This window comes from Schistocerca cancellata, chromosome 5, assembly GCF_023864275.1.
Source record: "Schistocerca cancellata isolate TAMUIC-IGC-003103 chromosome 5, iqSchCanc2.1, whole genome shotgun sequence".
Taxonomy (NCBI): domain Eukaryota; kingdom Metazoa; phylum Arthropoda; class Insecta; order Orthoptera; family Acrididae; genus Schistocerca; species Schistocerca cancellata.
This window is the reverse complement of record NC_064630.1, coordinates 607,957,591-607,972,722: the sequence shown is the minus strand read 5'-3', so window position 1 is coordinate 607,972,722 and position 15,132 is coordinate 607,957,591. Positions and strand designations below refer to the sequence as shown.

General features: G+C 42.3%; 1 protein-coding gene across 1 annotated transcript in view; it reads right to left on the bottom strand.

The window, feature by feature from the left end:
- Positions 1-15,132, bottom strand: part of LOC126188929 (uncharacterized) — a 108,772-nt gene that overhangs the window by 80,320 nt on the left and 13,320 nt on the right. Inside the window, exon 2 of the mRNA XM_049930650.1 lies at positions 2,214-2,373. Coding sequence (XP_049786607.1) covers positions 2,214-2,373 — 160 coding nt within the window. The remainder of the gene's footprint in view (positions 1-2,213; positions 2,374-15,132) is intronic.

Genomic DNA, 15,132 nt, shown 5'->3' with positions numbered 1-15,132 from the left:
TACTTTACTTAGGTTGCGCAATAAATTTATAATTTAGTATTTCTATTCGGTGTTTCCTCTGATTTAAGTACTATGAAAAAATCTCAATTTTCCATGAACTGACAGTAGCTTTTTCGTGGCTGCGAGAAACTCAGAGTGAAAGCCAGTTAATTAATAGGAAAAGCTGACAGAACGTATCCCAGTGCTAAGGCTGATTAAGGATTCCGTGCCTCAGTCTTCAAAATTGGAACTCTTATAGGAGTCAGCCAGTCAGCCTGTTAAGAAACGTTTCTCTCAGGAATCAGTAGACGTATCAAGTCCAGGTTTATGTCACATATTAACATCTTTTATCCCTTCGGGGTGCATAAATTTGAAGCTTCTAAGTCAATTCAGTCAAAATATACGGCCATTCGTGTAACATATTTCGATACTTGAAAACTCACTCATCAAAACCTTTACGGTACTTCCAATTGACCTAGAATCAAGACATTGGGTAAGAAGGAAAGTTTCAAGGCGCAACTAAACGAAAAAATCCGATAATTGTGAATTTACTTATCTATCCGTTAAGGACCTTTTCCTATGGAACAGTTTGGCGTATCAAATTGAAATTGATCTCAAGTACTGTGGTCAATAGTCCTTTGGTCTTGAAAAGTTTTTAACTTTTTAGTCAATGCAGTCAAAAGATACAGTCATTTATGTCACAAATTTCGCTACTCGAAAGATAACATGTCATAACCTACAGGATAATCCACGTTGACCCAGATTCATGAAATTTGGCAAAAAGCAAATTTTCATAGTACAACTAAAGGAAAAGATCCGAGTTCGTTAATTTGTAATTTTATCACACGAAAAAAATATTTCTATTTTCATTTGTTATCCGACTTGAGACTTGAAATTAAACAATCTCGAAAGTCTTGGAATTCGTGGGACCAATATCTTGCCAGCGTCAGTGTAGATAACAGACAAAAATCGTCGAGATCCTCTATTCTCGAAGAGGATAAACTGTCTATATACATAATTACGTTTTTTACGGAGCCCTCAGTGCGGGAGTCCTACCCACATGTAGGCAATTGTTGGTGCAATTGCAGTGATTACGTCTGATGTAGCAAAATACCTGCGCTGTCATATTTCGATATTCTCAATTTGCCAAATGTGGGACAGACAAGAATTTTAGTACTTGTAATGTCTCTTGCAGCGGTCTCTCCGCGACATTTCCAGAAATTTTATAAATTATATAACTCAGTACATATCTCGAAATATCTCTTCTTATCTTACCGATTCCTAAACTTTAATATACGATAATTATCAATGCAAAGTAGTTCAAAGCCCTATTATTCCTTGGAGCGTTCATTTACTCCATGGAATATCTTCTCTGCTATCTATGTTTTCTCTCAGGAAAAAGAATGAGGAGTGGTTGCCGATTAGCCGTGAAAGAAGGAGGATGTATATGTAGGTATTGTTGAGCTAGTCGCCATCTTAATGAGATCCTGTATGAGAAGGAATTTAATACATGAACTAAACTAAAGTAAGTGTGTTCGCGGATTATTTAACTGATTATTATTGACAGTGTCTGCTTACTACGCTGTGGGGAACGTCTGATTTACACTGGATGAACCTGCCGTTTTGTATGCTCAAGATGTGCAGTTACTTCAAATAAATAGGCTAACACGGTCTTACCAGTAGATCTTCCGGTCTTCCCCAATGTGATCACCGAAAGTTAATAATTATTACAAATGTTTTCAGGAGATCGACTGACAATTTTCGTCGCACCGAGACTTCGAAATTGCTTCACTGCCTTATGGAATTTAAGTTAAGCTCAATTTAATCAGGATAGAACAGTATTTAACAGTGTGAATGTGATCAGCCTGCTTTGTAAATGAAAATTCCCTTAACATACGCATGTTATTTACTATGCTGATCAGTGAAGGTAAATCAGTCCGGTGTGAGAGAGGTTTTTAAATTTTTTTGAATACCACACAAAAAAATATTAAATACTGTTTTTGTTCTTATAATACATTTCGAAACAAAACAAAAAAAAATTCACAGCTGAGGGATTTTCTCGATTTGAAAACGAGTCCCATTCATCACATGTTTAATTTCTCTTAAAATGAGAAATGTGAAAAAGACTACCACAGTCATCACTTCATAAATTCCGAAATAAGTTTAAATTACGGTCTTAACACCAGTATTTATTTGTAATATAGTAATAATCTCGAATGGAAGTAGCGACTCACTTAAGATCTTTGGTGAAGTCGTGAACGGCTAGGTTGTTGAATCCCAGACTGCGGACGGCATCATCGAACTGGTCCACGAGGCTGGAAAAGTAGTCCTCCGGCGTCAGAGCAGCGCCACGCACGGCGTGGCGTTTGACGAACGCAGTGCGTGTACCACCAACTGAAGGAGAGAACGTCACAAGTGTAGTATATCGACAGCGTGAATCTCAGACGAGGTGAACAGCAGAATTAGGAAAAAAGAAAATGTAAAACACTGTAGGCAAAGAAATCTACTCCCTTCGGATAACTTGCTATTCAGTTCCTCCAGCGTTATTACAGGATACCATATTTAAAATTTTACGATGCATCCAGAAGCCTTCTGCATTGCTTATGTGTTTAGTCACGTTTAACTTACATTCGTTGTATTTAGCAGAAAGAAGAGTAATTGTGATCTTTGTGTCCCAGATACATAATCTCGAGTCCTATGAGATTGTCCATTGAACGAAAATTAAACATGGCTGCCAGACACACAGATACACGTGCACCCAAGGATAAGGTAGTTTCCATCACAGATTCTTCGCACAGAATGAGTTTGCTGATAATCAAATGCTAGCGGACAAAAAAATTAATCAACATTCTGTGAAATACAGACAAAAGATCAAGCTGGTTCTTAGAGTTTTCTGCTGTTCCTAAAATTCTGAAACTGACAGTTATGACAGAACTAGACATCGCACAAGATACATCACATTATACAAATGATTACTTTGACTACAAAAATACATATACAGGATGTTTCAGAATTCCTATTACAAGTTTGTAGGGATAGTAGAGGGGACCTAGTAGATGAAGTTTTGGTAGGGAACCCATGTCCGGAAGCATACCGTTTCGATTTAAAAAAAGTTTTAAGGTCGGATCAATTTCGAATTTCCCGCTTTACGGTTCGTATGAAACGGCAGAGATGCGTAAAGCATGTATAGAGAACTTTCCCAGATCACCTGAGTCCATCTGGTAAAATTTTAGTCCTATTGTAGCAAAGGTTGCGAGAAAATGGTAAGTTCGCAAATACGAGGAGGGTTGACTCTGATGTTTCACCGACGCGTTGCAATCTCGATTTTGAAGAGGACGTCCTACGTCACGTAAGAGAGATCCCGACGAAAAGTACTCATAACGTTGTGCATGCCACGAGCTTCTCTGGAGCATATAGTTCAGGACTCATAGTCCCCGTTATATACGTCGTCTAAGCGGGAGATTGGAAAGTTAATCGCTCTTCTAACTTACTTTGCATCCAAACCGTACATTTCCGGTCAAGGGTTCCTGATCAAAATGTTATCAACTATGTCGCCTCTATAGCCACTAGAAGCCTGTAACTCCAATTGTGGACCACCGTGTAGATTCCGTAAACTTATTCGAAACGTAACGCGCTTTGTTTCTCCACGAGATTAAGAAGGCAGTGGATTGCATCGTCCCGATTGATGCATGTTCCTTGACTTTCAGGAAGGCTTCTAGGCAATTCCCATAGTGGATATAAATAGTGTGTACGGTACGCCAGTACTGGTTTGTGGTTGGACAGATTTCCCAGTAAACGAGAGAAACTATCACATGCAAAATGATCGACATGCGCAAGCCCAGGGAGTGTTACTGAGACTGTGCTAGTATAGAACCACAAGAAGTTCTGGTATAGGACCACAAGAGACCTACAGAATAACATCTTAAGCTCCATGAGACTGTTCGTGGGTAATGCCGTTGTATATAGACAAGTCGCAACACTAGAAAACTGCAGCGAAATGCAGGTACATGTGAAGAGGTTCCGGTCGCAGGTTCGAATCCTGCCCCGGGCATGGATGTGTGTGATGTCCTTCGGTTAGTTAGGTTTAAGTAGTTTTAAGTTCTAGGGGTCTGATGACCTCAGAAGTTAAGTCCCATAGTGCTCAGAGCCATTTGAACCATTTTTTAAGAGGTTCAACGCCTGGTGCAGGAATTGGCACGTGAACCTCAGCAGAAACAAACGTAACGCTTAAATAAGTGAAAGAGCACATTAACGGTTGATTACACGTCTGTCGAACAGTCACTGGAAGCAGTTTCATTAACTATCTGGGAGTATGCATATGGAGCAATTTAAAGTGGAAAGACCAAAAAACTGATAGTAGGAAAGGTACGTAGATACTAGACCGAGAATCAACGAAAACATCTCCAGGAACGTTTTCCATTTCAGAAGGATGTTGATTTCAAAACCCTAAATCGACCGACACTTGAGTATTGCTCCTGAATCTGCTACCCTGCCCAGGTAGGATAGCCTTTCGCGACGGGTTCGTTTCGTAAGCGCGAAAGCGTCACGGAGAAGCTCTGCCAACTCCATTGTTACACGCTACAGGAGAGTCATCGTGTATCACGGCGCGGTTAGCTATTACTAGTGGGGTCAATCGGTATTTTGATTCGTAGTACATACAGGTCACCAAAAGACCAAGATGCTGAAATTAGACATTCGAACTTTCTTGAAACCTTGCGAACAGCTGTTGTTCTGTGAGATATGTGAGACAGACAGGAACGAGGGAAGGGGGGAAAGAGACAGTGGTATGTGAAGTATCGTGCATCATACTCCGTAAGGTGGTATGCGGGGTAAAGATGTAGACGGAGATCTATGAGAATTACCCCCTGCACATCTCGTGGCCGGGGATCTAGAAGGGTGTGGATGTGTTTCTTGTGTATCGTTCTGTCTGAGAAAAAAGGAAGAGATTGCCGGAGAAAAGTGATAGATAAGTTGTTGACCATCCTTACCCGACAAGTGATTGACGTGAGATATTTTAGCCGACTATGCAAGCCAGGAATCAACATTCTAAATCAAACCGGACAGTCGACTGTGATTACGCGTTAAAAATTCCCGTTCCGTCGTGTCGTCGTATTGTGTACTCGAGTACTGTTTAGCACTGGGTATGTCATCAGTAACATCATCCCCATGGTGGACCATGCAGTTCGTTCTCTTGAAATAGTAATGCCCCGTCGTTGCTTCGCTTGCACAGGTGTCCAGAATATCTCCGACTAGTCAGTTTGTTGCGCAGAGCCTTTTAGGCAAGGCTTATGTCGTCCATTTATGAGATGATCGCACCAGTTGAGATTTAATTCTTTCATATTGTCTTATTTCTGAATTTCTGTCAGATGTCTTAGTTTCTTAATTCGTCTTTTCGTTTATTGATATTTTATTTGGTTTCGCGTCAACTAAAGACTGCCTGAAGATAACTATCTTTTTTCCTTTTCCTTCATCTTTCTCCGAAACACTTTCATTTTCTCAGAATGGGTTATTTCTCTCTCATTTTTGCATATCAGTCCAGTTGTTTTCTCTTACTGAATTTCTTGTCTTTTAGTCTGAAACTGTCTCTTCTAAGTACGATCGTCTGTTAAATTTACATTTGTTCTAAGTTGTTACTGTCTTGCCTCCCCATTCATTTTCTTTGTCTGTTTTTCTTGTTTGGATGACTGTGTGGTTCTTCGTTGTCAATCAGCCTTCCTTCCTTCCTTCCTTCAGCCTAGATGTGCATGTCTTTTCCTAATCTCATCTGTTATTTGATGTCAGAACTCGTTTGCCATCTTCATTTTTGATTGGACACAATGTTTCTTCGCAAGATTCATTTCTTTGCTTCCTGATAAAAGTAATGCTTCCGACTCATAGAGTTTCACATATGTCTTATAATGCCACAATTTAAGGCATTAAAAATATTATATTTTACAACTACCTCACATATATGTAAATTTCATTATTTATATCCGTTTGTAAGTCATTTTTGTCACTTTTTTAATTTCATATCTTCATCCAGATTTTTCTCTTATTTCGTTTTTATTTATTTATTTATCATGTTCCTTAAAAGCTTTCGGGGAAAAGCTACTTGATCATGCAAAGGTCCTTATATAGCTTATAGAACACTGGTCAGAAAATCTATAAACAAAGAAAACTACAAAATTAATAAAACTATAACAGATGATGAGATAGTATACAGCCTTTGCTTTTAAGAATTTAATTTCCGCTATTTCGATAACTCTCTTTTCCTACCTCCTTAAGATCACAACAATAGAAGCATATTCTGCGATATCGCACATGTTAGGTATGGCAAACCGACTAACCCTCCACTCGAGGTCACTGCTATTAGACTCTTTGAAGTTGAAGAGATTTTGAAACTTGCAATGAAATTTTCAATTCCTTTGATTGCTCTTCTGTGACTGATCTTGGCATAACATTGACTTATAAAGTAAAAAACTGTTGGACTCTGGAACTTTAATTATGGACTTTCCGTATATTATAAACCGCAAAGACATTGGTCACAGGTTGGATTATCTTGTAGGATAGTGATAAAGGAACGTTCATAAAATTCACTTCGCAAGCAGCTGAGATATCAACTTCTAAAATTCAAAAAACCTCTTTTTTATGGGGTGTGTGAATATTTGCGAGGTTCGTGTGTGTCCCCTCAGACTTACAATTCACAAAATGCCTCCATGAATGAAATGAGTCTGCTATAAGGCACTAGAAAAGGGAATAGCGACCAGATGGACTTCAGAAATAGAAAAGGCGCCGTAAAAACAGGAGAGAAATTCTCAGACTTGTCTTACTGAATTAGGGGAATTTCTACTTACGTATTTCAGCCTCAATTCACACATATGATGGTGTTAGCGATTTCGACTTAACAGACCTTTGAGAAATTATCTGAAAAAGTTACCCAGTAATTTGTCAGCTGAGAGTCTCTAACAGTCTGAAGTATTTTAGCACCTCCCCAGGATCGTTCAGCTGACATATTGAAATAATCTTACGATGGTTTGGTAACAAGCAGGTACAGCATGACACAATTTGTGTGATCAGAAACTTAAATATGTGATTAAATTCCCATTTTGCAAAGAAACCTCTGAAAAAGTTTTGCGCCAAATGTATAACGGTCAGTGAATACGTGTTTAGTTTCAATGAGCATAAGGAATAAAAGTAAAGCCACATTAAACTTAATAAGAATAACTTCACTATGAAAAGTAAATAAAATAGTAATAATAACAAGGACAGTCTCTTGAAAAAATTCACATCTCTGTCGGTCTGTGAAATTTAAATCTGGTGGTGTTTGACGTTCAACTGGCGTGTTCTCCGTGGCGTACTGTGTGGTCCGCACGATACCGCCAACCCTCGAGATTATACTACCCGACCTGTCATACATTTCTACAGTGGCCTTCCTATGGTCATCCAACGAGGATTCCTGCAGCGAGGCGTCGTATTTTCCAGATGGTCCCATGCATAATGAATTGAGTTGATGTCAGCAGACATCGCAGGATTGATCGCTGACTCCTTCAGTGAGATGCTTATTCTGTCGGTCTGGTATGCTAGTGTATTAAGGGTCAGGAATCAACACATTTCTGTACAATAGGTCGAAGAGTCGTCGGCTGATACTGTATCTCTCGACTTTCCATCGGTATTGACGAGACGCGTCTGACACTTGTACTTGATACCAGCCCTAAACGTGATTGGCCCACCTCACTGATGAGATCGTGGGATTACATGCCTGAGATATGAATTGGCACCTAGATGCTTCTACACTCTAGCACGATAATTATTAGCAGTCGAACCCTACACCATCAGTCTATAGCACCTGACACCACTGACCCAGTGTGGCATTACGGTGCAGTTGTCAGTGGTGAATGTTTCGGCAGCTTGTGGCAGCCGGACAGCTGCGCCATAAATGAGTCAAATGCTAGTAAAGCTGCAGATGCGCATTTTCCTTAGACTACTGCAAGAGCACGAGCTGAAGGGGATGGAGACACAAAATACAAGAACACCAGTAGAATCGCAGCAATGAGACTAACTCATTGCGATTTACAGTTCTAGGATTAATATTATGAGGATTACTATTATTGCTGATTATAATAGACTACAAAATTACTAAGCCACTTGAGCACTCTGACCATACAATGCATCAGAATAGTGAAATTGTGGATGAAAGCTGATGGTGTCAGTAAACGCAACAACAATCTACCTGTCAATTCTACGTCTACATCGACACTCTGCAATCCACTTTCGGAGTGTGGCGGAGCGTACACACTATAGTCACTTCGTTTCCTGTTCCACTCGCAAATAGAAAGACTGTCTGTATGGCTCCGTATGAGCCCTAACTTCCTCTTTCTTATTTTCGTGGTCCTTATGCGCAGTGCGTATTGGAGGCCGTGACTCGGGCAGCTGCATGACTTCAAGTTTTAACGATTTAGCGCACCTGGAATGATTTTTGTGAGCCAGAGCTCCAGACTTCAACTTTTACTGCCCTTAAATTATTTGGTTTTTGATGACTGGCTAATCTTGTTTTTTCTGCTGTTGATATTCGTGCGTGATACTCTTATGCACTCCTTCAGAAGTGGTTATTTTGGGTAACGAACTTTAGACTTGTAATAAAATTGATAGTGAGAAACTTCACTTTCTGACTTTGAGTCTTTTCTGTTGATTTTCATTATTTAAGTGCAGTAGATGAACATTGCTCGCACATTTTTAGGCACTCAGTACTCTGCTCGTATTATACACTCCTGGAAATTGAAATAAGAATACCGTGAATTCATTGTCCCAGGAAGGGGAAACTTTATTGACACATTCCTGGGGTCAGATACATCACATGATCACACTGACAGAACCACAGGCACATAGACACAGGCAACAGAGCATGCACAATGTCGGTACTAGTACAGTGTATATCCACCTTTCGCAGCAATGCAGGCTGCTATTCTCCCATGGAGACGATCGTAGAGATGCTGGATGTGTCCTGTGGAACGGCTTGCCATGCCATTTCCACCTGGCGCCTCAGTTGGACCAGCGTTCGTGCTGGACGTGCAGACCGCGTGAGACGACGCTTCATCCAGTCCCAAACATGCTCAATGCGGGACAGATCCGGAGATCTTGCTGGCCAGGGTAGTTGACTTACACCTTCTAGAGCACGTTGGGTGGCACGGGATACATGCGGACGTGCATTGTCCTGTTGGAACAGCAAGTTCCCTTGCCGGTCTAGGAATGGTAGAACGATGGGTTCGATGACGGTTTGGATGTACCGCGCACTATTCAGTGTCCCCTCGACGATCACCAGTGGTGTACGGCCAGTGTAGGAGATCGCTCCCCACACCATGATGCCGGGTGTTGGCCCTGTGTGCCTCGGTCGTATGCAGTCCTGATTGTGGCGCTCACCTGCACGGCGCCAAACACGCATACGACCATCATTGGCACCAAGGCAGAAGCGACTCTCATCGCTGAAGACGACACGTCTCCATTCGTCCCTCCATTCACGCCTGTCGCGACACCACTAGAGGCGGGCTGCACGATGTTGGGGCGTGAGCGGAAGACGGCCTAACGGTGTGCGGGACCGTAGCCCAGCTTCATGGAGACGGTTGCGAATGGTCCTCGCCGATACCCCAGGAGCAACAGTGTCCCTAATTTGCTGGGAAGTGGCGGTGCGGTCCCCTACGGCACTGCGTAGGATCCTACGGTGTTGGCGTGCATCTGTGCGTCGCTGCGGTCCGGTCCCAGGTCGACGGGCACGTGCACCTTCCGCCGACCACTGGCGACAACATCGATGTACTGTGGAGACCTCACGCCCCACGTGTTGAGCAATTCGGCGGTACGTCCACCCGGCCTCCTGCATGCCCACTATACGCCCTTGCTCAAAGTCCGTCAACTGCACGTACGGTTCACGTCCACGCTGTCGCGGCGTGCTACCAGTGTTAAAGACTGCGATGGGGCTCCGTATGCCACGGCAAACTGGCTGACACTGACGGCGGCGGTGCACAAATGCTGCGCAGCTAGCGCCATTCGACGGCCAACACCGCGGTTCCTGGTGTGTCCGCTGTGCTGTGCGTGTGATCACTGCTTGTACAGCCCTCTCGCAGTGTCTGGAGCAAGTATGGTGGGTCTGACACACCGGTGTCAATGTGTTCTTTTTTCCATTTCCAGGAGTATATATATATATATATATATATATATATATATGTATATGTATATATATTACTTGCCATTTATGTTTTTTATTTTGCATCCACACTTAATGTCAGGCCACCACCCAAATACGTGTAAACAGTGCCAAAGAAACATTTATTTGGTGTAAGCTGCAACTATCTGGTTTCGTCAACATTATAAAACCGACGGGATCTATGTAGTCATTTTACTTATCGGTACACGATTACTAGTAACTTGTCTACTAACTATGAAGGAAAGTGTTAAAGATATGGGTTTCAAAGCGATGGTGCACACTGACCCCTGTGGTACCACAAAACGTCATACCAACAAATTACGTCGTTCGTTGCTCACAAAGATGGTCCACAATAAAATGCGCTGGTACGGGCTAACAGAAGTAAATCCAAGTCTTTCCTTTCTCACTTTCTGCACGCATGACAGTAATTATAATGTGAGACCTGAGTTCCTCGCGTCGTATACGTTGTTCAGGATGTACTGTTGTTTGTAATGGGCCACCAGAGGACAAGTTGATCATGTAGAGACGTTTACGCTCTGCATGGTCCACACAGCCAGATGCCTTCAAAATCAGCGCTCAGTTTTGGTCCCTTCGCCTAGAGGCACATTCGGACGCCAATTTGTAGATAGCAGTCATTATCTGGTGTTTTTGGCCGCAGAAGACAACTATCAGGTAATGTTTTACGATTAGTGCGTCACATTAGCAGTTAAATGTTCCAGTGGTGTTACTGTGGGGAATGCTAACTCAGCAGGTAAGTTCCTGTGCATACAATCCTTCCCTCTATAAAACGACATTATCAGTACGACCGAAGTTCGAAGTGATACTTCGAGACAGACTGACAAACTGAACTGTTGCCAGAAACAGTTTAGTCCCGTTTATCACCGGAGATACAGCGCCCTCTTCTGAATCACACGAATGCTGCAAGTCTACCTATACTTTCACGACACAGGTTTCTCTACGTAACGTCTTTATGTAGAGATATGCTTTGTCAAATTGGTGATGAGAAAATATGTATTCAGAATAATACGAGTAAAAAGTAAGTAATGAAGGTGATGCTATACTCAAGGACGCTCAAGCTTTATTTCTAACGTGGAAGCCGAAAGGTTGGGGAGGAGGGGGCGGGGTGAGAGTGGGGAAGAGGGTTTCGGTTGACTCACTTGTATTACAATATCTAATGATAAAAATTGAAATTTTCAAATAGGTTTATGTGTTTTAACTAAAACAGTAAGTAACTTATAAATGTCATTAATAGTTACGAATAGTTACGAATAGTTTGGACAAGAAGAGAATAGAAGCTTTCGAAATGTGGTGCTACAGAAGAATGCTGAAGATTAGATGGGTAGATCACATAACTAATGAGGAAGTATTGAATAGGACTGGGGAGAAGAGAAGTTTGTGGCACAACTTGACCAGAAGAAGGGATCGGTTGGTAGGACATGTTCTGAGGCATCAAGGGATCACCACTTTAGTTTTGGAGGGCAGCGTGGAGGGTAAAAATCGTAGGGGGAGACCAAGAGATGAATACACTGCAGATTCAGAAGGATGTAGGTTGCAGTAGGTACCGGGAGATGAAGAAGCTTGCACAGGATAGAGTAGCATGGAGAGCTGCATCAAACCAGTCTCAGGACTGATGACAACAACAACAACAACAGTTACGAATATTAGGTTAGTCAATAAAAACTTCGCGTATTACAATACAAAATTCAGATGTGTTTATATATCACACAAACTACTCTGAGTCCTCCACTTCAAAGCAGCAGTCACATTTCACAGTTCCTTGTGAATTTTACATCCATGATTACGACACTTTCCACAATACTGTCTTGGTTTACATAGATTGTTGCACTTCTGCTTCTTTGTTCCAGCCTCTTCTACATAATATCGCACCTTTCTTCCCTGTGGGAGGCTGGTCTGCATGTTTTGTCACTGCCTTGATTTTCCTTTGTAGAATACTTTCCATTGCCGTACGATTTGATCCGACCACTCTCTTACGTTTGTAATTCTTTCCGCTACCTGCGGTTTCACTAGTTCCAGCCCAACTTCTTGCAGAAGGAAAAGTTTCCTGTCGTTGTGTTTTGTCTCTTTCCACCTTGGATGTTGCTGGTTACATATTGTGGTAGCACAGATAGCACACATATCGACAAAAGAGTAAAATATTGATAGACCATTTCTTTGTTCCCCTTTATCAATGGTATCAGTTTCTCCTTTAGTAGGGTTATGATATATATTTGTCTGCTTTACTCTTCTCTCCTCCTTCGTTGTGTTCATCTTGGTGCATTGTTGATAACACCGGCGAGCTTTTACTTGATTTTGTTTTACTATGTAGGTGACCAATGTGATTGGTGGCGTAGCAGTTGCTGAGTCTTTAAACGAGGCAACTGAAGAATATAGCTCTCGATTTGAAGCGTTTTCCATGATGTCTGGAATACATCACCTGTTTAAATGGAGAGTTCCTATTTTACTAACTTTGTAGTCTTAGTATAACTTTTCAGACAAATCCGCAAAGATTTAGTATCGGTCTGCAGTAATATTTCGTCAAGCATTTATTACAGGCACTGCCACACATGTAATGGCCACTGTTGAAACTCGTTCTTCCTTGAACAAACTCTGTATTATACCTGCATAGGCTTCCATATTCATGGCCTATCTGTCTGCTACGTCTGGCATCATGCATATAAGGATGCCATGCTTGCCCGATTTCTCCTTCATAAACGCTTTCAATGAGCAGCGTACCCTAAACGAACTGAGCATCTCGTCATTGGTGAGGCGCACTCTTGGTTTAAACAGTAATGAAAACATAAGGCACTCCTGTCGACTTCTCTCCCTTCTTTCTTCGCTAGTGGGTAGTTTTGCCATCAAACCTAATGATTCTATAAAGTTCTTTGAAACGATCTCTTGCTCATAATAATCTCGAAAACGAGCCGACCCATCTGGTTTCTTCAGAGAATTTGTCCAATGAAAGAATTGTTATTATTTGGACCCATAAGTATCAGTACTTCTGTAAAGGCATCTACACAAAAAAAAGATCGCATCACCCCGGTTCCCAGAACTCTTGAAGACAGGCGTTGACTGTGGATATTGTACAACAGACACAGTCCCTTTGACTGTTCAGAGATATCACTAAAACTATCCAAAGATGTATGAACAGCCCCTATTAAAAGGAGGGCGTCCGACAACTAATTAGTTCCAGCCATGCCACCAGGAAGGAAGTACACGGCTCGTGTTGTCCGTAGTTCAACCATGCCTAGACGGTCAATACAGCGGTTCGATCGCGTCCACATTGTTACTTTCTGCCAGGAAGGGCTCTCAACAACTGAAGTGTCCATTCGTCTCGGAGTGAACCAAAGCGATGTTGTTCGGACATGGAGGAAATGCAGAGAGACAGGAATTGTCGATGACATGCCTCGCTCAGGCCGCCCAAAGGCTAGTACTGCAGTGGATGACCACTGCCTACGGATTATGGCTCGGAGGAACCCTGACAGCAACGCCACCATGTTCAATAATGTTTTTCGTGCAGCCACAAGACGTCGTGTTACGACTCAAACTGTGAACAATAGGTTGCATGATGCGCAACTTCACTCCCGACGTCCATGGCGAGGTTCATCTTTGCAACCACGACACCATGGCCCGAACAGCATGCCGAATGGACCGCTCAGGATTGGCATCATGTTCTCTTCACCGATGAATGTCGCATATGTCTTCAACCAGACAATCGTCGGAGACATGTTTGGAGGCAACCAGGTCAGGCTGAAAGCCTAACACACTGTCCAGTGAGTGCAGCAAGGTGGAGGTTTCCTGACGTTTTGGGGTGGCTTTATGTGGGGCCGAGGAACGCCTCTGGTGGTCATGGAAGGCGCCGTAACTGCTGTACGATACGTGAATGCCATCCTCCGACCGATAGTGCAACCATGTCGGCAGTATATTGGTGAGACATCCGTCTTCATGGACGAAAATTCGCACCCCCATCGTGCTCATCTTGCGAATGACTTCCTTCAGGATAACGACATCGCTCGACTATACTGGCCAGCATGTTCTCCAGACATGAACGCTATCGAACATGCATGGGATAGATTGAAAAGGGCTGTTTATGGAATACGTGACCCACCAGCCAGTCTGAGGGATCTACGCCGAATCGCCCTTGAGGTGTGGGACAATCTGGACCAACAGTGCCTAGATGAACTTGTGAATAATATGCCTCGACGAATTCAGGCATGTATCAATGCAAGAGGACGTGCTACTGGGTATTAGAAGTACTTGTGTGTACAGCAATCTGGAACACTACCTGTGAAGGTCTCGCTGTATGGTGGTACAACATGCAGTGAGCAATAAAAAGGGCGGAAATGAGTCCAATTTTCTCTACACGTTCCGGAACTCTCGGAACCGAGGTGATGCAAAACTTTTTTTTTGATATTTGTATTTCTTTCTCATTAGTAGAAGCCTAATTGTCTCTTCATTTGAATGTTATAGTAAAGCATCCAAGATGTCAGTGTAAAAAGTAGTATCAAGGCTTCTCCAGGAAAATCTCAAAAATTATCTGGAGTTACGCCTACCTGCTCCCTTACTATATTTACAAGAGAACTGCTAGGTATTCTGGGAAGTGTGACTACATACCTTCTTCCAGAGTGGGTCACAGCTACACCCTCCTGGTCGCTACCTCAGGCTACACTATCTTCTTCGCCTTCATCATCCCTGACGTCCACATCACTTTCCCGATCTGAATCACAGTCCTTAACACGATCCTCATCCTCACTTTCACTCCCTGAGATATATTCTTCGTTTAAAATTTCGCTCACAACAGTTTCTAAAGTTGATTCACGTATTATTTTAGACATTTCCGAGTCTCGGTGTGGACAACACGGAACTGAAGTAACTCACACGAAATTTACAAGATAAATAACAGCTGAATTTAAGCAACAAGCAAATGAACTGTTGGTTGAAAATGTCAACAATGCCAGCCAACAAGAAACATACACTTCCCT